Source organism: Nuphar pumila, chromosome 16 (assembly GCF_984573655.1).
Source record: "Nuphar pumila chromosome 16, dmNupPumi1.hap1.1, whole genome shotgun sequence".
NCBI classification, from domain to species: domain Eukaryota; kingdom Viridiplantae; phylum Streptophyta; class Magnoliopsida; order Nymphaeales; family Nymphaeaceae; genus Nuphar; species Nuphar pumila.
In genome coordinates, this window is record NC_143264.1 from 14239924 (window position 1) to 14262225 (window position 22302).

General features: G+C 40.6%; 1 protein-coding gene and 1 non-coding gene across 2 annotated transcripts; one reads left to right on the forward strand and one right to left on the reverse strand.

Annotated features, from left to right (window-relative positions):
• Window positions 1-1680: 1680 nt before the first annotated feature.
• TRNAV-UAC (transfer RNA valine (anticodon UAC)) lies at window positions 1681-1754 on the forward strand. Its single transcript has one exon. It is a non-coding gene; the product is annotated as a tRNA-Val (tRNA).
• Window positions 1755-7831: 6077 nt separating this feature from the next.
• LOC149812980 (small nuclear ribonucleoprotein SmD1a-like) lies at window positions 7832-17765 on the reverse strand. Its single transcript, XM_089991962.1, has 4 exons — window positions 17709-17765; window positions 17525-17601; window positions 8738-8929; window positions 7832-8114 (listed from the first exon to the last, which is right to left on the reverse strand). The coding sequence occupies exons 1-4, from the start codon at window positions 17720-17722 to the stop codon at window positions 8053-8055; spliced, it is 345 nt and encodes a 114-aa protein (XP_089848088.1). The 5' UTR covers window positions 17723-17765; the 3' UTR covers window positions 7832-8052.
• Between the last annotated feature and the right edge of the window lie 4537 nt (window positions 17766-22302).

The window sequence follows — 22302 nt, forward strand, 5'->3', positions numbered from 1 at the left end:
ACGGGGCGGGGCCCCGCTTTCCCCCGGTCCATTGAGAAACTGGCTTGTGAAGGGTGAAAAGGTTCTTTTACCGTTAAAAAAATTAATGAATTTAGACATTGTGCGAATTTCAAAAATTATGAGTTATTTGAAATATGTGTTATTTTTGACATGAGGTACGGCCATTTCCCTTTATCTTTACGGGCTAGTGTTAGTGCAATTGTTTATGTCTTGCACTTGGCCAAACGTAAAACATCTGCATAGGCATAGTAACAAACGTTAAAAACGGCAAAATCTTGTTTTTCAAAAGTTCACGAGAATTTGAAATTTTTTCATAATTTTTGCATTTTAGGGCAAAATCTTGGCAACAAAAAAATAAATTAAAAATATATAAAATTATTTTGTAAGAAAGTATTAATAAAAGTTATTAAAAATAAAAATACACAGTTTTTTCATGAAAAATACCTGTTTAAAATGTAAATGTCACGTTTAAATCGCGGTATTTATGTTTTTTCATAAATCTTACGATATTTTGAAAAATCTTGCCAGAAATTACCATTTTAAATTTTCAGGGAATTTCTTACGATATTATCGTGAGATTTTCATAAATCTTGCGATATTTGTCACTACACGGGATATGCCATTTTTGTGGAATATTCCATTAAGATTACTATATAAGTGGACACGACACGAGAGTGAATTGATACATACTCGAACCAGGTAACCTATATGGGCCCCACAAATTCTAGCAGTACCCAAATCTAGGGATGGCAGTGGGGCGGGGCAGGAGATAAGGTCTCCACCCCTGCCCCGCCTCAAGATTAGAACCTCCATCTCAGCCTCCATCCCAGCACGGGGATGGATTTTAACCTCCACCCCCGTTTCATGTCCTCCATCCCCGGCGGGGCGGGGCAGGGCTATAGCGGGGACAGGGCAGGGCGGGGCTATTGCGGGAAAAAGTGGCGGGGACAGGGCGGGGATCGTGGCGCGGATCGTGGCGGGGTGGGGAAAAGTGTACGTCCATCCCCGAACAGGGATGGATTTTAACCTTTGTCCCCGCCTCCATCCCCGGTCCAAACCGGGCGAGGCGGGGCCCCGCTTTCCCCCGGTCCACTGCCATCCCTACCCAAATCCGAACCAAAAGCCGAATTAGATTGGGTCAGGTTTGCTTCTTACTTTTAGACCCAATTCGGAATCGGGTCTAATAAGACCCAAACCATCCCAGTTACAGCCCTAGGCTTAAGCCCATCCTAGTAGCCTGTAGGATGAAGAGATTCAGGTATTGGTGCGGTCCCAAGCCCAGCAGGCTCTTGGATTCAGAACAGGGTCGAGTAAGCCTATCTGACATTCAGACCCAGTTCTAAAATTCAACTAAACCCAAAGTGATTCAGTAGATGACTAGAGGCCTCTCCAATTATCTGTTCCGGTTTCCAACTCACCCACATATTCCAGAAAAGTAGGATGTTGTGTTATCCTTGACCAATGCAATATCCCGGATTATCCGAAACATTTCTGGATAAGTAGGTCCGTCCAAAACACTCCCTGAATCGAGTACATTGGGTAACGTATCAGTTCCTCTACTTGAAAAAATCGAGAAGTTGAGTTTTGTTTGACTTTGACTAGCATTAGGGCTAGTGAGCCAAGTCCATCCCGAAGTAAAGTAATCTTCATAAAACATAAAATGGTGTCATTGTCAACCTCGGTGCTGTGGTGTAGTCGGTTATCACGTTAGTCTTACACACTAAAGGTCCCCAGTTCGAGCCTGGGCAGCATCACTCGATGTTTATTTTTTTTAAAACCTTTTCTCACACATTATTTTTGTGGACCAATGTTACACGTGGCAACAGCCAGCTACGAGGACTTAATCTTTCAAACGTCCTCGGTTTAACAATCCTATTAACTTTATTTATACTCAGCTTTATAGTTTTGTATCGTTTTTCAATAGAAGATGTGGAAGGAATGAAAACCTACACACAAAAAACCATGCCACCAACCATACCATTGAAAAATGTTTGCTGTTTTTTTCCAAAATTCTGACTTACATATGTGTTCAGCATGATAAAAATGAATTTTGGATATAAAAAATGGTATTTATAGCTTAAAAATTTTATAAAAAAGGCACACCGCTGATTTTTGAAACTTATAAAAGCCTACTCATGCATCGGAATCAAATGATCCAAGAACTGATTCCTATAAAAACAAGCATATAGATCACATCCATACGGTCAGAATTTAAAAAAAAATACCATAAATCCAATAAAAAGTGTGGTGGGTAGGTTTGGTAGGGTTTTTAGTTGGTAGGTTTTCAAAATCCTGAGATGGGCTATGTTATATTGTTATGGACTAAAAAAAAAAAGGGCTGGACTAACGTTACACGTGGCAAGAGCCAGCTGTGAGGACTTAAACTTTCAAACATCCCCGGCTTAACAAGCCATTATCCCTATTAATACTCAGCATAATAGACTTTTTTTTTTCTTTTTTTATTTAATAGGAGATGGATTATATATGCAATATTGTTATGAACTTTTTTTTTTTCTTTTTTCACAAACATCTATTTTTGTGGACGAACGTACACGTGGCAACAGCCAGCTACGTGGACTGGATCTTTCAAACATCCCTGGTTTAACAATCCATTAACCTTATTTATACTCAGCAGGATAGTTTTGTTTTTCTGGACCAGCGTTACACGTGGCAACAACCAGCTGTGAGGACTTAATCTTTCAAACATCCTCGGCTTAACAAGTTATCCCTATTAATACTTGGCAGGATAGTTTTTTTTTTTTTCAATAGGAGATGGATTATGCTATATTGTTATGGACAACAATGAAGGGCCGGACTCGGGTCAGGCCAGATTAGAACTAACCTTCAGGAGCTGGACCCTAATCCGGCCCAACTTGATGAGCTTATTGAGTCCATGCAGTGGGTTCAGATCGTAGGAAAATTAGTTTGTTTTATATATGTATGTAAAGTATGTTCCATGAGCTATGTCACATGGACACGAACATGGAGCTCCCATGCCTACAGAACATGATACCACATGCGAATATGCTAATGACATTCCGTGTCACGTTCTTTATTTTTAAATATTTTATCAATTTTAAATTTTTTTGTATTGTTATTATTGATAACTACAATTGATAAATTAGAATAATAGTTTCCTCATGCCCTACTTTGTGTCTATGTCACAAATATGCATGGACACTTGATGCGAGTCTAACTTGTAAGTTTGATTTTTTTTTTAAATGACACCTAATTTTTTAGGTTTTTTAATCAATAAAAACTTGTTTTTTGATATTTTAATAGTAAAAAAGGTATTTATTGAAAAATATCAAAAATATTAAAATGCTATTAAAAATTATAAAGTAATAGTGTATCTGTGGTGTTCGTGTCGAGATGTTCACTCATGTCGCCAAAGACACGCCTGAAATGATGTGCCCCTGTGACAGCTTTTTATAGAAATCATGTATTCATGCCTCGAGTCGGCATCGCGTTCATAATATTTATCAGGGACCTCACATTGCTAATGTCAGCCTTCATCACATTCGGATCAAGGATCAACCCGTATCTGGTTTGTAAACTTCAAAACTAGATCCAGATCAATGTTACTCTCACCCTGCAGGCACAAAACATAAGCTACTGGATCTGCTTCAGTTGATCCAAATCTGATTAGCGTTGGATCGGGTCAGGTAAATTTCAGATGGTAGAATGCATCAATTTGCTTCGGATCAACCGACGATAGAATGCATCAATTTGGAGATTGAATCAAGGGTCCACAAAAATCTATTGCTTGAATTCAATTGCATTCTAGGGCTAGTAATTGAACCAGATGGACCAAGCTCGAAGCGTTCAAACTTGGCTCATTCTTGTAGTGAGCTGAGCCGAGTTCAAGCTCGGTTGAGCTGACTTGTTTATAGAAAAATACATCGTTTCAAAGCTGGAAGTAACATAATTACAAAAAAAAAAAAAAACCGTTTTACAGCTAGAAGTGTTTTATTATCTTTAAAACAAAAACTAGCAAGCCAAATACTTCAATTATTTGTTTTGCATATACAGAGTCTGATGTAAAAGATATCTAAAATATATTTATTATTATTTAACCAGCTTATACGAGCCAAGCTGACCCAACCACCCATTGTCCATGTTCAGTGAGAGGGTTGTGTATGTTCGCCCCCGATGATTCACTGAATCCCACGCCTGTGTTCGGGGCTTTGAATGAGCACCACGTATACAAGCACATGGGGCTCGTATTCCTGTGTATGTTGACATAACTTTGCATCGGACTCTGGTGTTGTTGCAAAGACTTAAGTATCCTTTATTGCTATTCTTCTCATAAAGTGATGGTTTGAGAAAATGACAAAAATGTCTTTCATTCAAAAAAGAAAAAACAAATAGTTCAAAAAAAGGACAAACATGTCCTCCATCCAGAAAGTCGAGGATGATGTTGACTCTTCAAAGTCTTCTTCTTTTTCTGTTCAAAAAAAGGACAAACATGTCTTCTTCTTCTTTCTCCATAAAACACTATAAAACCCTTTCTCTCTCTAGAGAAGAAATCAAGGGAAACAAAGAGAAGGCCATGAACATCAACCCTCTCACTCTCTCTCCCTTCTCTCTCTACTTCTGTGCACATCCAACAGACGATCCTACATTGCTCCATCGTCATCTTCTTCTTCTTCCTTCTTCGTAAAACACTGTAAAACCCTCTCTCTCTGTAGAGAAGAAATCAAGGGAGGTAAAGGGTTCCTCCTGGAGAAGGCCATGAACACCAACCCTCTCACTCTCTCTCCCTTCTCTCTCTACTTATGTGCCTGATTTAGAGTTTTTGCCCTTACAGGAGGGGGGTCCGGGGGCTCCCCCCGGCGCGGATCCCGCTGCGCGGTCAGCGGGGGGGGGTCCAGGGGGGGCCGCCCCTGGCGGGGGGCTCGGGGGGCAGCGCCCTCCGAACCAAATTTTTTTTGGGCCTTCCAACAATGATTTGTAGTATTATCGGGCTTTCCTACAACAATTTGTAGTATTTGTAGTGTCTTCCGTAAATCGCGAAACGCTATAGCGATTTGTAGTGTCTTCCGTAAATCGCTATAGCGATTTGTAGTGTCTTCCGCAAATCGCTATAGCGATTCACAAATCGCTATAGCGATTCACAAATCGCTATAGCGATTTGTAGTGTCTTCCGCAAATCGCGAAACGCTATAGCGATTTGTAGTGTCTTCCGTAAATCGCTATAGCGATTTGTAGTGTCTTCCGCAAATCGCTATAGCGATTCGCAAATCGCTATAGCGATTTGTAGTGTATTCCACAAATCGCTATAGCGATTTGTAGTGTCTTCCGCAAATTAGGACCAACTTGTCAGAGCCATATCTCCCTAACCGGAGGTCATATTCCAAATCCGTAAAAAGTGGTGTCTTTGTTTTTGAGTCTAGTTTATTTTTGTAAATTTTCAGCAATTTCTATTGTCATTTCATTCCCCATTTTAACTTCAACGATACATTACAACCACAATCATCAAAAGAAAGATTGCCCAAGCTAAGAGTCACCGTTCTCGCCCTCCACCTCGACAGCAACCTAGTCGGTGCAGTCGCGCTGAGGATGGCCAGCAGAAGCTCCACCACGTCGTCTTCCTCTCCCTAGCGAGGAGGTCTCAGCGGAGCCGTCGTTCCAGTGACGGGTGTTCATCTCATTCCGGTGACGGGTGTTCTACGAAATGTAAATCCCCCATCCTGTAAGGGTAAAAACTTTGAATCAGGCTCCACAACAGTCAATGTGCAGGTCAGTCGGTGCTTGATGGAGCAATGTATGATCTTCTAATGGATGTGCACAGAAGCAGAAATAGAAGGGAGAGAGAGAGAATAAGAGGGTTGATGTTCATGGCCTCCTCCAGGGGAGATTTCTTTCTCGGATAATCCTGCAGTGCAGAGACTGTGTCTTAAATAATCATCTTCGGGGCACTTAAGTCTTTACAACCACTCATTTTCAAGAGCCGTCATTTTTTTTTTGCACCAATGGAGGAGAGGGTACTTAAGTCTTTGCAATCGCATCAAACTCCAACGCTAATTAATGCTGACAAACATGGGGATACGAGACGCACATGCTTACATACGTGGTGCTCTTTGGGACCCCCGATCATGAGATGTAGCTAACTGCCCTGTTCGGGGGGGGAACATATAACCTGCTTCGATGTTCAGTGAGCCTATTTTACTTTGGGAGCTGATCATGAGCTGCTTGTTTCCCAGACCTACTGCTTTCTCTTCAAATTGATGCAATTCAGACCACTGGATTTAGACCCAAAAGATTTTAAAAACTTCACTCAATTTTTAGGTTTTTTCCTTTTTTGATTGAAAAAGCTAATTTGATTATTACATCCCAACCTTTTTTTTAAGGATTTTTACAAATTGGTCCCCACCTTATAGCTGATTTGCAAAATAGCCCCTGCCTTATGCCATTTTGCAAATCAGTCCACACCTTTCACACCCTCGTTACAACAAACTCAAACTCGTCTTTCTGTCAACAGCTGTTAGTTTGACCACGATCAAACACTGACCATGGTTAACTTATCACCAAAATAATCTTGCCCAAATAGTTGTATTAATTTAACATTTTACAAATTGGTCTTCCTAAAGGGGCAGAACTGGCAAAGCAAACAGTTGTTTACCTCAAAAACTGATTTGTAAAGGTAAATAATAGGTAGGGACCGATTTGCAAAATCACACGATTTTGAATGGCCACTGAAAACAATGCCCTTACCGTACATCAACCACTTGATTTTGAATGATTTTTAATACAGTTTTTTTTTTATAATTTTTCCATTGTAACGGAAAACCCAACCTCGATATATTTCTTCAAATCCCTTTGGGTTGTTACTTTCCCCTGTGCCTAGAGATGGAAGTGGACCAGGACACCTCGTCCCGTTTGGATCGGGAATGGAGGACATGAAACGGGGATGAAAGCGAGAATAAAGGTTAAAATCAAAACCCTAGCAAAATTTTGAGAAGGGATGAGGGTGGAGACCAGTGTTGTGAGAGAAGTACGCCTCAGTACCTGAAGCATACGCCTCAGAGGCGAGGCGCACGCTCAAGGTACTGAGGCGTTGCTGTGATGCACTTAAAGTAAAGTTTCACTTCTAATATGCCATTTAAGTCAACTGTACTCCCCATGTTTCTGACATCCAGCAGTGCAAGTTAGTGAAATGTTTCACTGGTGCGAGGCCTTGAGTGTGATGACACGTATTTTTACGATATTTTAGATAATACTTGGCGTTGATGCATCACACTCATGTTGTGAGAGGCGTACGCGTCAGTACCTGAGGCGTACGCCTCAGAGGCAAAGCGCAGGCTCAACACCTCGCTTCGCCTCATCGCATTTAACAACCTTGGTGGAGACCTTGTCCCCCGCCCCGGTCCACTGCCATCCTCTACCTATGCCAAGGAATTGTAACCAATAAAAAACATGTTCTCATTAGGTCATTTCTGGTTTCTTCACCTGGAAATGTAACTCCCATGAAACTTGAGTTATATTCAAACTGCGGGTAGCCTCAAGTAACCTGCTCCAAAATGAGCCCCCCCTTAAGAACATGTCCAGTGCAACATGTTCTAAACAGGGCTTTGGTCTTACCAAAACTTGTAGATCCATGCTTATTTCAAGCCATCAGGGATCGAGAGCCACGTGTCTAGTCTCTTTGAGGCTAACAAAGAAACAAGCACGGTGAAGCTTTGTAGAAAAACCTTGGACTTCATTTGTTGGGTCTGGATCAGATGGGTTGCAATTTGACTTGGACCAAGTTGGTCAAGTCATCATACAGCCAACACTACGAAACAAACAGGATAGAATTTCACGCAGATGGAACCGACCAGGCGTTCAATGTCGTTGTTTCAACTGGATTCCAGCTTGAAGATATAGTCTCTAACATAGAAAACTAGATCTCTGTGTCTACATATAACCAGATTTTTCATGCTCATCACAAACAGAACCCTCTGCCTTGGTTAAAACCAAGCTAATCCATCCAAAGCAGGTACTCTTTGTACAGAAGCAGGAGCAATAAAAACCTGAAAGCACAAAAAATGGTAATCACGCAGCTGAGAACTAGCGTCCACGACCACGGCCACGACCACGGCCCCGGCCCCGGCCACGTCCCACAGGTCTCCCTGAAAAAGTTTTAAAAGACACATGAGGTATATCAATGGGTGAAACTAATATAACATTATTCCTTTACAAAAGACTGCCTGCACATGGAGAGGGAAAAGCCTGCCTCCATCATCTCTTGGCTTATGCAGCCGTACGCAAATCATCCAAACAATGAATAGCTACACTAAGGCTCTAATTGGGAGCCAGTGTTGGGGAGGAGATGAGAGGGGTGATGGGAGTGGAGAAGAAAATGGGAGATGAAGCTGGAGCTGTCAACAACATCCTTGTGAGGATGAAGTTGAAAATGGCCCATCCCCTCTCTCAACACCATTCTTTTCTCCCAAAACAGGGGTAGGTGGTATTTATTAAATCCTAGTTAAATACCATCACCCCTCTCATCCCCGGTTTCCAATGTGGAGTTGGTCGTAGCAGAAGCACGCGTCCCAGGACAGGAGTGCCTGCTATGCCAACACAACCTAAGATGAAGACCATGTTCCTCATTGATTCCACAAAGATGGCTATTAAACTACTGTAACGTGCATGGGAAATTTTATCATATGAAACATAAAGAGATGAGAAAACCATGCTAACGAGAGTAGCAGGCTTGTCAAACTAAAAGAAGCAAAAAAGAAAGAGAGATTACCTGCAGTCGGTTTCTTGGGCTTCACTCTTGGCGTCTCCTCAACCAATAAAGTCTCCAGGTTCAAGCTGTCAGGAAGGATATAGTATCGGATATTGTTTCCACGCACGCTGAGGTGATCAACAGTCACCGGGTTTTTGCCTTTTAGGGTTAGTTTCACTGTCTTCAGATGCGTGTTCATACTAATATCCACCCCTGCATAAGCCAACCGACATCAAAAGAACTGCAAGAAAGGGAAGAGGGCACGAGCGAGCGAGCGAGCACACACACACACACACACACACACACACACACACACACACACACACACATATATATATATATATATGAGAACTGGACATATTAGGCCCTCTTTTCTTGTTCTGCCCCATTAGGCCACATAGTTTGAAGTGTTTTATGATAAATCTGAACCATTAGATGTGTTTAACATGCTCGATTTAGTGAGAATCGATCCTTGAATCATGTTTTTTTGACAAAAATGAGGGGGAGAAAATTGATGCCTTCATAGCCATTGATTTTGGATCTCCGGAAAAACCTGTATACAAGTCAGATTCCGGAGATCCAAAAGCCAGTTACCACTAAACAAAATCAATAAATCACATCTATGGTGTTAGATGTGAGAAAAAAATACCGAAAACTACAATTTTTGAAGAGGGCCAACGGGGCAGAAAGAGTGCATTACTCTCTCTCTCTCTCTCTCTCTCTCTATATATATATATATATATATATATATATATATAGAGAGAGAGAGAGAGAGAGAGAGAGAGAGAGTTATGTTAGTATTGGCAGTTACTACTGCCAATAATAATAAATGATCCATGTAATTCTTCCAATACATGGAAAAAACTTGTATTTAAGATATGCACGCTGTGTGATGCACCAAGCATTTGATTACATGCCACAAGTAATAATGTATATTCAACACCTGCACAACCAGTTTTATAAAAGCCATATGGTTGCCTAGGAAAACTAACACTCTATTTAACCTCTTCATCTAAAAACCTATTGAATGCAAAAAAAATTACCTTACCTTAATTGGAAGTTCTCTAACATTTTGGCAACATGGTGCCAACAGAAGTGTAACCACAGAACTTCAAAAATTGTTATCGGTAAAAAGACCAGGTACATTTGTCAACATCCAATAAAAAAAAGGATCTGCATGTGTCACTTGTGTCTCTGTTCTATTAAGAACTAGATTTTTGAACTAGATGTGTGTGTGAGCGCACGTGTGTATTCTATTAGAGCTCAATTTTAGAACAATATTATTCCTATTAAATTTTTAACTTGCAAGAAAGTTATCGGCAAACATGCTTCCATATCTATGTATTGAATACTGCATCACACTACTCACCAGATGCACTAGGACCATAATTAGGGTTACAAAAAATAGGACACCACAAGACCAGGTCATGAACACAAACAGAGAACACCATAACCATGGTTATGAATCTATTATTCCAAAGGCCTGTCCTCATAACAGCCTACAATCATTTTTTTTAGAGAAACAGCCTACAGTCTTACATTTTCCTTTTTACAGGGAAACAGCCTACGATCATATAATGCAACCCAAGTTGCATCAAAACATTAACACAGTATTAAGGTCTTAACTGAGACAATACTAAAGCCCTAGACTTTTGAACAGGAAGAATATTGGTGTAACTACATGCATGTGCTATAATAAGGACTTTGGAGTAAGGTACAACTTAGATTGGAACATATCTGCTTAGCCTCTTCCCTTTTCTTCTCTCCCTACTTTCCACTCTCTCATGGCCTGCTGTTGCCTATATTCAACCCCTGCTCTTCCCCACTTGTCTCTTGTTACCCATCTGTTGTTTCTTTCAATTGCACCTGTTCTTAGAGGGCTGGAAACCCCAGAACCCATTACTCACTTCCTCACACAATTCCTCTTTCCTCCCTATTTTCTACTCTCTCATGGCCTGCTGTTGCCTATATTCAACCCCTGCCCTTCCCCACTTGTCTCTTGTTACCCATCTGTTGTTTCTTTCAATTGCACCTGTTCTTAGAGGGCTGGAAAGCCCAGAACCCATTACTCACTTCCTCACAGTTCCTCTTTCCTCCCTACTTTCTACCATTTCCAACCCTATCATCGAAGATGGGATCTGTTTGGTTCAGATTCCTGAAAATACTTTTAAATTCCATCTGTAAGAATCAAATTAATCCTTGGTGGTAGATTCTCTGGAGGAGTTGTTGATGCCACATACTCCACTTGTCGACTAATTAACCTTTGAAAGCTGAGAGGGAGCTGGCTTTCCAAGTCTTCCAAATAGTTTTAATCCTTTTTCTGAGCTTGCTTCTGACAAGGAGAGAGTTCCACAACTATGGCCATGTTTCATTAAGCACAGGAAATTTGATGTCTACCACAGAGTTACTGGAAGCTTCATAGATAGATGAGAAGCCCACTTCACGGAAACTCGCTTCGAAAGCGCAATACTCATCGCTTCCAAAACTTGATGAGAACCTCGATTCCCTCACGCTTCTTCTATGCTTTCTACATGCTTCATATATTCTTTTTATATGTTCTCTTACTCAAATTTTCATGTTTTTTGTGTTTCTATTTCTTCTCACTCACTTCCATGTGCTTTTTCTAAATTGGTAGTCATCATTTTTCGATTTTGTTAAAAAAATTAATTCTTACACTTAAAAATCATGAAATTTAATATTACTCACTTTTATTTTGGTTTTTATTTGTGTTTCATTTTGATTCCCATTTAATTCTTATATATATATATACATATATATATATATATATATATATATATATATATATATATATATATATATATATATATATATATATATTATTCATCGCTTCTTGCTTCCACTTCCCATGTCGTTTCTCGCTTTCGCTTCCTAGTCTGCCAACCTTGGTCCACCACCAGGTTGCTGATGAATATCCAATTATCACACATCAGTCAGACCCTATTGAATTAAGCTTCATAGCTTTTTTCTAGAGTTTCAGGAGGCCTACTTTAAAGCTACTGTTGAGTCCTGGAGGATGTTTTTTCAGCGGCTATGCTCAACTCAAAAATTGAAATCAAATAATTAGGGTGAAGGCAACAAAACCACTCATAGTGCTCAATTTGTTCCATCCATGCATCACTAGCACAACGGTCCTCAAGAATAGCTGAAAACAGGCAAGAACCTAAGTCAAACAAAGGTTTCTATCAATGTCCAACAACCTCGTAAATGACAATCAATCATTTGCAAATGAGTTCAGATCAGGGTTACCGGAAGAGCCCATAGGCATGGAAGAGTGCTTCCCCAAAATGCGCTTTGGAACTGCGAAACGCAACACTTCCGAAACGCGTGGAGAAACACACTTTTATTTTGGAAAGCATGCTTCCCCTTAAAATGAAAACGCACTTCACCCTCCTATTTTAATTTTTTACAAAAAAAGGAACTGAAATTTAAAATATAGTTTTTTAAAGGGTATTATGGTAAATAGGCCATATAAAAGGGAAAGTCGAAACCTAATTCAACTCTCTCTCTCTCTCTCTCAATTTTTGGATGAGCTCCAACCTTTTCCGAGGATGCCGAGGCACTATGCATAGAATCACAAGGTCTCTCTCTCTCTCTCTCTCACGCTCTCTTGAGTCTCTATTCCTCTCTAGCTTTCTGTCTCTCATGCTCTCACTCTCTATCTCCCATTTGTCGCTCACTTGCTCTCTCACTGTCTTTTATACTCACGCTCTCTTCCACTCTCTTTTTCTCTCACGCTCTCTCTCGACCGTGACAAGTAACTGTTCTGCTTTTTCTGTGTTGGATCAATAACCTAATCAACATGCTAATGATACATTTTTTTTTGTGTGTAGCCACTGTTTATATGGTCTGCTTTTTTGCGGTTGGCAACATACATGAACTTGGTGTTTCCTCTTACATGTTCTAGAACTCTTTGCCAGATTTGAGCTTCATTTTTCAACATCATTTTCGTGTATGATCTGTCTCTAACAGTACTCTCCAAGTATGTTTGTTATTTTTATTTTAATATATTGTTTATTCTATGTATGCTTGCTATCCTATCGACTTACCATATTAATAACTAATGTGAGATATTTTTCTTTTCTGGTTTTCCTGATCAAAGTTGTCAAATTTGTCTGGGTCTGCCCCCTTCCATCTGTTTATTTATCCTTTAATTTTCTTTGTGCCCCTTTTGTATCACTACTATTTTAGTAATGGGTGGTCCTTTTAAATGGTCGTAACATGAAAATGAATTCTGAATTTTATTTGACATATTATTTATTAAATGGTTGCAACAGTTGTATTTGTTAAATGGTTGCAATTTGCATATATGATTCAGTTTTTAGTTACTCATATTTTATTTTTTAATGATCACATAAATCTTATATTTTGATAAATTAAGAAAAATATAATTACATTTTTGCTTCTCTTTCGATAACTATTGGCTTCCCTATCACTTCCAACTCGAATCCTAGGTCGCTTCCTTCTTCGTTCCCCCTTTGAATCCGGGTTCGCTTCTAGGTCGTCCAGCGCTTCCTAAAATTTTGAAAGTACTTTGCTTTCCGCTTTCGCTTCCTAAATTGCTTCTCGCTCCCGCTTCGAATGATCACATAAATATTATATTTTGGTAAATTAAAAATATAATTACATTTGCACTTATCTTTTGATTTCTATTCGTTTCTCTATCACTTCCCACTCGAATCCTAGGCCGCTTCCTTCTTATTTCCCCCCTTCGAATCCAGGTTCGCTTCTAAGTCGTCCCATGCTTTGCGCTTCCTAAAATTTTGAAAGTGCTTCATTTTCCGCTTTTGCTTCCTTGATTGATAACTCTGGTTCAGATTCTCAATTCAGTTAGCAGAATTTAGTGGACAATTTTTCTTTTTCTAAATAAAAAAAAATCTTTGGAAGAAAGGTGACATAAAAGTTGGTTGATTCATATATTGTCATCCCTCAATAAAATCAATAAGTCTTACTTACAATGCTTTAAAATTGTCATGCAGCTCACCATCCAGATGAGTCATGAGTTAGAATGTATTGCCATGGTCCAACCAACCCAATCGACATAATCTGCCATGGTCCAAGCAACCCAATCAACATCATCTACTTAGGCCTGGTTGCAAATCCAGTTGTAATGCCACACCAAGTCAGACTGGTTTGTATAAAAAATTCTTTAGGCTCACATTCACTTAGGGGCCGTTTGAATAGCAGACAGCAGAGGACAGGTCAGCATGTCCTATCCTGAACTGTCCGTGGACAGTTCAGGATGCACTGTCCACACAACACTATATATATATATATATATATATATATATATATATATATATATATATATAGGACAATGGGAAGCTACCCGATCCCATCCATGCCCGACCCATACCAGATGGGGTTTTTTAAAAAAATTTGGTGTTTTTTCAAAATTCCAACCTTACAGATGTGTTCCATGTGCTTGTTTTCATAGGAATCGAGTCTTGGATCATTTGATTCCAATGTGTGGATAGGCTTTTATAAGGTTCTAAAATCAACGGTCTACAATTTTTTAAAACTTTCGAGTAACCAAAAACCATTTTATTCATCCAAAATGCATGATCCAAGAGTCGATTACTAATGAATCAATCATGCAGAATACATCCGTAAGGTCAAATTTTCGAAAAAAGCCCATCAGGTACAGGGTCGGGTAGCTTCCCAGTGCTATTAGTTGTGAAATCATAGGTGTTAAATGACACATGCTAAATGAGTTTTTCAGGTTTTTTTGTTTCATTTTTAAATACTGACCGTACAAATGTGATCTATGTACTTGATTTTATAGGGATCAAATCTTGAAGTGTTCGATCCAGACACATGGGTGGGTTTTTATAAGGTTTGAAAAATCAATGGTACAAAATCTTTATAAATTTTTGAGGCTCCAAATATCATTCTTTTCATCGAAAACACATGATCCAGGTGTGGATTCCTCGTAAATCAATCATGACCAACACATTTATGGGGTCAGAACTGCAAAAAAAACACCGAAAGGGCAGAAAAACCCATTTAGCACGTATCAATTTCACACCTACCCATTTCTCTCTTTCTCTCTCTCTATCTATATATATATAGGTGATTTGACATCTAACACTATAGGTGTGATCTATAGATTTTGTTTAGTGGGAACCGACTTTTGGATCGCCAGAATGTGACATGTATACAGGTTTTTCCGGTGATCCAAAATCAATGGCTATGAAGGTACCAGTTTTTTCCGGCTCAGAAAAACATGTTTTTTGTCCAAAAAACATGATCCAAGAGTCGATTCCCACTAAATTGAGCATGCTAAACACATCTAACGGTTCACATCTATCATAAAACACTTAATACCTATGGGGCAGAACAGGGCAGAATGACAAATGGGGCCTCTATGTTCAGTTCACATATATATAGTGTCCATGAATGTCTATTCTCTGTTGTTCCGTGGGGAGGGGGCATGGAACAGTGACGGACACCATTATTGTGTCCGAGGGATGTACCAAGAGGCCGTCTGCTCATCCCGCATTTGCATGGGGCAGCTGATGTGCGTGGGGCCCACACGCTGGGCGTGCCACAGATGCACGCAGACAGCACATCAAACGCCCCCTGATAGTGAAACAACATGCATACAAGCATTAATATATATATGCATTAATGGTATGATACTGCAAATTGTTCTCTATAATAAATATGGGGAGCCAAAATCTTACATCCTTCCAGCACATAATCACCAATATCACTATTCACAATTCCTCAGCAAGGTGATTTGACAGAAGATATGGGAAAGAAACACTCTTTTTCCAAGAAAATCTCAGCAAATGTGTAAAGCAAGGGAATTTATTAGAAAAAAAATTGTCACAGCTTTCTCAAAAATGAGTGGAAAATTGTCAATAACAGTAAGAAAACAATTTTCAAATTAACAGAATAAAGAGAAAATATTATGGTATTTTCCATGGTTGCCAGTCGAGGAAGCGGGAGCGGGAAGCAATACGGGAAGCGAGGCACTTTCAAAATTTTTGGAAGCGGGAAGCGAGCCACTTTCAAAATTTTTGGAAGCGGGAAGCGGGGGACGACTTAGAAGTGAATCACAAACCATCTCGGAAGCGACCTAGGAAGCGAGCGGAAGCGAAAAAAGAAGAAAAAAAAAGATAATAAAAAAAAGAGGGAAGCCTGGGGAAGCGCACTTCCCATAAAAGGGAAACACGCTTCCCAAAAAAAGGGGACGCTTCCCTGCACATTTCGGAAGCACGACGTTTCGCTCTTCCGAAACGCGTATCGGGGAAGCGCGCTTCCCCCACTGTATAGGGGCTTCTGGTAACTCTGGTATTTTCCCTAGAATTTCCTGACAATTTTATGACATTTTCATGATAGTAATATTTATTTTTAATTTTCAGAGAAATGTTATTTTCCAAATACATCATGAACAAATCAGTAGTATTTAAGACTCAGATGCATAAGCAGACACCAGGTAGGCTAAAAGAATGGATTGATACTTATCTACAACAAAACTAGGTCTTTCTCCAGCTGCATTGCACCTTTTTCATAATTACTTATTCCCTATATGAAGTATATATCATTTCTAGGATCTATGAGATGCCATTGAAGTTTATTTCCTGCTGAAACAAAGATAAAAAATCACTTGGAAGTCCAGTACAATATTTATAAAGACAGATATTCTCTGTACCGTTACCATTTATAAATTCTGCAACATGGAATGTTTCAGGTGCATGTTTCCAATTACACATTACATGTCAATTATCAAGAAAAATGAATTGGACCTATCAAGTGTGCACCAATTACGGATCTGACAAACCCTAATGCAGAAACCTAACCCTGGTGATGCCAGCTTCAATTACCCCAGTAGAACTGCTAAACAATGAAAATAGTCAGCCCTCTAGCGGTTTTTCTTCATGTGTACAAAAAATCTTATTGTACTCATTTGTCTTATTGCTGGCAATCCATCTAAGAAATAAAAATATATAAATGAAGTCTTAAAAGATGTAAGTCTACAACCTCTAAAGCAGAAAATTTCATGATGAATCTCCCTTTTAGAAGTTGTTATGGTACCCACATGGGTATACCAGGAATCCTGAAGCACCTGTGCTACATAGAGTACAACCAAGTTGAGTAAAGATTTGATCAGGGTCTGAACTATAACAACATGGTCTCTAAGCCTATGGAGTTGCAGACAGCGAAAAAGTGGAAAAAACTCGCCACATTACATGCATCATTTTCTTATCTATCAAATAGACGGGCTAAAGCACCAAAACACAAGCACCTACAGATTCTCCCCTACACGAGAGAACTGGGCGTGTATTGTACTTATAGCCCACTGATTAGCCTCGAAGCAGTTAGCAAACAACGAATGAAGAAAGAAAAAATATCGCATCCTCAACGCAGCATTATGAACTAAAATACTGCACACCATCATCCTCATCATGAATCCGTCCCCCCTTCGCGGAGTCGGCTGAAGCAACCCAAATGTGAAAAAATGCTAAAAAAAGGATGCGCTATACCACCAAACGCATCATAAATATTAGGGTTCTTCTCTACTAAAAGTATCCCTTAAAACCCTAAAAAATCGCCCCATGAACGGCCAGAAGACAAACGACCACAAACCCACGTATTTCCGGAGAACGAAATGCAAGTAAAAGCTGACTAAAGTAACGAAGAGAAAAACTGGGAGCACAAAGAAACATTAATCATAAAACCCTAATTTTCAGAGTTCGAGGTAAAACGCTAACAACAACAAAGATCACGAACCCTTCAAGACGCGAAAAAATCGGAAGAAAATCTTTTGTTTCTGCAACGTACCTGTGATGGTTCCATGGACGACGGTTCCGTTCTTGAGCTCGATGGAGACCGTCTCATTGTTCAACTTCATCAAGAACCTGATTTGCAAAGAGAAAACCAAACGTGATCTACTTTTTTCCAGAAAAAAAAGAAGGAACCAGGAAAAACCAGAAAAACGAGAAAAAGAATGATGGGAATGCGGTACCTGACGAGCTTCATGGCTGAAGGAGGAGAGCGTTTTAGGGCTTCAGGAAGGACGAACACTTTTGGGGTTTATGACTCCCGAACGACTCGGCCTATAAAGGGCAAACAGAACTCACTTGACTCGGAGTGAAAATCCGAGTTCAACACAGTATCGGATACAGTTTTTTTTTTCACGTGGAAATAGGTGTGTAACCATGTCGGTTCCGGTCGGGTCTTATTAGACCCGATTATGAATCGGGTTTAAAAGTAAGACCCAAACTCGACCCAATGTAATTCGAGTTCGAGTATAACTAAAAACTAAAAACTGTGGACACATATGTGTTAACGGGTTCTGGTATGTGTCGGGTTGGTATGACAAGGTCGGGTCTTTAGTAGACCCAATTTCATTTGGGACAGGTTTGGGTTTAGGTATGGCTAAAAAAAGTAGACCCATATAGGTTAACGGGTTTTGGTATTAATGGTTCAGGTCTTAACGATCACCTTAATGCTTTCCGCATATCCTGCTGGCCACTCTGCCGACCCACACGATCAAATATAGTGTCAGACACCAATATTTGATTACGGGATCGCAGATCTAGCCCAGATCTACATATTATATATATTCAAATCTTCACCCTTTGTATAGGACGAACTAGGAAAAGTGGTAGCTGCTTAATCAGTGCGTGCTTAACTCATACTTAATCATGCTGACCGTTCATCGCACAACGGGTGATGGATGGGTCAGGGCTAGGGATGGCAATGGACCGGGGCGGGGACAGGGGATAAGGTCTCCACCCCGCCTGTCTCAAAATTCGAATCTCCATCCCCGCACGGGGATGGATTTTAACCTCCACCTCTATCCCCGTTTCATGTCCTTCATCCCTGGTCCGAACGGGGGCGAAGCGGGGCGGGGCTCTGTTTCCTCTCAAGTCTATTGTCATCCCTTGGAAGGATTGGGGATCGGGCAGGGCGGGGCAAGGCAGGGATCGGGACATGAGCAGTGCGGGGGAAAGCATAAGTCCATCTCCGTATGGGGATGGATTTTAACCTTCATCCCTGCCTCCATTCCCATTTCATGCCCTTCATCCACGGTCCAAACAGGACGAGGTGGGGCGGGGCTCCACTTTCCCCTGGTCCACTGCCATCCCTAGTCAGTGAACATAAATGGCAAAAAAATGCGTTAAAGCCTTAAAAGGGGCCTTTTTAAAGGTCCCAATTTCGTTGGGACCTTTAGTGACGATTCAAAAGCACCTAAAGGTAGGGATGACAGTGGATCGGGGAAAGCAGGGCCCCACCCCGCCTCGCCCCGTTTGGACCGGGGATGAAGGCTAATGAAACGGGGATGGAGGCAGGGACGAAGGTTAAAATCCATCCCCGTACGGGGATGGATGTGCACTTTTCCCCGCCCCGCCCCGTCCCCGCCACGATCCCCGCCTCATCACACCCCAACCCCGCCCCGACCACTTTTTCCCGCAATATCCCCGCCCCGCCCCGCCTCATCCCCGTTTGAACCGGGGATGGAGGCGGGGGTGGAGGATAAAATCTTGAGGAGGGGCGGTGGTAGAGACCTTGTCCCCCGCCCCGCCCCGCCCCACCCCACCCCACCCCACTGCCATCCCTACCTCATAAGGATGTGCCCAACATTTTTAAAAATGGCTTTTTAGCGTGTTTTGAAGCACTGATAAATCCCCCCCAAAATGCGTTTTGCAGTGTTTTTCAGCATTTTTTTCGCAGAAAAATTGCTGAGACGCTTAGCAGAATCAAGCTCCTGCCAAGTACGTATGGATCAAGCACCTACCACTCAGCCGAACTATATCTAAATCTACTTATGAATGGGTCAGTTGATATGTGTGAATAGTAATGACCCGTTCATGGATCGAAGCTTTTGGGTATGGTGGTTTAAAATATGAACTTGGTCATTTCATGCTATGGCATTAATTTCGACAATGTTGGGGTTGAATTAGGAATGCGACCAGGTCAGATCTTGCTAGATCTGAATCCGAGTCCAAAATATAAATAGCAGATCTGAATCCAATTTTGAATCTGAATATGAAATACATGTGGTAACACTGGATCTGAAAAAAATAGAACAAAATAAGCCATTTACATGTCAAAAATTCAATTTGCTTAGATTTTGATTTGGGTCGATTTTAAACCCAACTTAAAATGTTGATCTGAATCCCAAAGTAATCTGATTTGACATATCCAAATCTGACCCAAATGCACATTCAAATTTTATGTAAAGGGTCCAAATTCAAAAATAACATAAACTTAAATCAAATATCCAACCATATCTGTTTTGTTTCCAGCCCTAGGTTTAATCCATCAAGTTGCATGGTAAAAATAGGCATAGCTTATATAATATATGTTACGTACGTAGCCCACGGGGTAAGCCAGGGTTCAAGCCTATGTTTAGGTAGGTGGGCTATGTTAGAATAGGTTGTTCTAATAGAGGTTAGAAAAGATTCAGAACTCCCAATCTATAGTAGATAAAATGAAGAAATTTATCTACCAACTGCCGGTTTGCTTGAGTGAGCTACCTGAACTTAGGCTCATACCGCAACTAAGTCCCTTGTATGGATTGACCTACTAGAGGCCTAGGCTCAATGGTTAGAGCCTTAGAGCAAAAGAGAGTGAGAAGGCCTAGGAGCCAAGAGAAAAGAGAGATACATCACTTGAGAGAGAGAGAGAGAGAGAGAGAGAGAGAGAGAGAGAGAGAGAGGTTTAACAATCATAACGGTTAACTGTCCCAATGTCAATTTTGAAAACAAACTCAAAATTCATTTTGACAGAATTCTAACATTCACAAATAACGTCATTTTGAAATCAGACTCAAACTTTGAGTAAGGTAAGAAAATGGACACTAAATCAAATAACGTTCTGGTAAGTTGACTATTAAAATGGTAGTACAAGGGAAAAACATTTTTCAAAATAGTTCACTTGGGAAATCATATAAGTTCACTGAAAATGAGGCTGATTTTAGGTTTGTAGGTTAACTTAGTTATGAGAGTCGATTTTTGGCAAATAATGACTAGGTCTGAGACCGAGAATTTAAGGCTCTTTTACATAAGATCTGACACAAAACATAATACATTTGACCCTGTATTCCTGACCCTTGATCATGTCCGAGCCTTCATTGCTGACCTTTGAGCGTGTCTTTTCAACAATCTTTATGTTCTTATTTGAACTTCTTAAGAATGTCCTTATGTGCATCAATTTGAGTTCATTTTTGCATAAATTAGTGCTTTGCTTCTTTTATGTTTGGAATAATCAAAACTTATCTAGGTGGTCATGATTTTCATGACTCAACATTCTCTCCCTTTTTGAGGATGACAAACATCGAATACATCATATAAGAAAAATATAACAAAAAAATAATACATATCTGACTCATACTCCCCTTATCAAAATGCATTGAGTAAACTTATATTTCCCCTATCAAGATGCATTACAACTTCTCCCCCTTTGGCATTATAAAAAGGCATTAATCGTTGATTATTTAAATAGTCGGCTGATACAAAAAAATTGATGGTTTACATCAACAACGACTGGTCCTCATCTACTATAGACCAGAAAAAGATTGAATAGTACCATTTTTAAATCAAGTGTTTATAGATCACTAATTCTAGAAAGACCAAAATCTCTTTGAATTTTTGAAAATCATTTAAAAGAAAGAGGTTTTGTAAATACATCCATCAAAAATTCAAGAATAATATCACTTTTGAGTTTATGATCATGCAAAAAATGATGTCTAATACTAATATGTTTTGTGTGCGAGTGTCGATCGATTAATAGCACTAGTGTTATCACAAATAATTTTTGTAGGATCAAACTTTAGATCATAGTCTTGCAAGGTTTGTGTAACACCCACAAAAAATATATATATATATCGGACTCGAGCCGGGTCGGGACCCGACCCGGGCCCGTTCTCGTTAGGGTTTTAAAACCCACGCTGGGGGAGGATTTGTTTAAAAACAAACCCTCTCCCATGTGCACCACACCCCCCACCCATGCTGCTCCACCCACTCGACAGGATAAGGGGAAACCCTTGAGGATTTTCCGGAATTTCAGCCCTCTCTGAGCTTTTTAAGAGCATCGTAGGAGGGGAGGATGGACACACCTCCCTGCTGTGTTTCCCGACGATCGCCGACCTACCCCTCGCTCCCTCTTCCCTCGTTTGCCTGTCGAAGCCCGACGTGGATGGCTTCCCCCGTGTCGCTCCGCTCCTCTCATCTCCTTGCGAGCTTCGACGACATCAAAGTCGATCTAGGGTTCCTTCCAGCGAGCTTCCCTCTGACAAGCTGTTGCCGGCGACTGTGCCATCTCCCTCACGTAACCCGACCTCTCTCTCTCTCTCTCTCTCGTTCCCTCACTTTGCTCCCCTCTCTTTGGGATCTATCTGGCGATAGCATCGCCGATCTCCTTGCACCCTCCCTGACCCCTGCTCCTTCCTTTTGGGTTCTCACCCTTGGTCCTGCGCAGCTCGCCGGAGCCCCGACGTCGCGACCAACCATTCTTGCTGCCCCTCTGCCTTGACTCTGTCACCCCCTCTACTCGCACCCCCCCTCCCTTTTGCGTTTCTGATGCCGTCACCACCACCTCTGTTTTCTTTTGTT

Bases quoted from the DNA above. Each gene is read 5' to 3' on its own strand.
- LOC149812980 (XM_089991962.1), bottom strand. The intron at 8,930-17,524 runs GTACGTTGCAGA...TGGCTTATGCAG, and splicing joins CGTCCATGGAACCATCACAG to GGGTGGATATTAGTATGAAC. The intron at 8,115-8,737 runs GTAATCTCTCTT...AAACTTTTTCAG, and splicing joins GCCCAAGAAACCGACTGCAG to GGAGACCTGTGGGACGTGGC.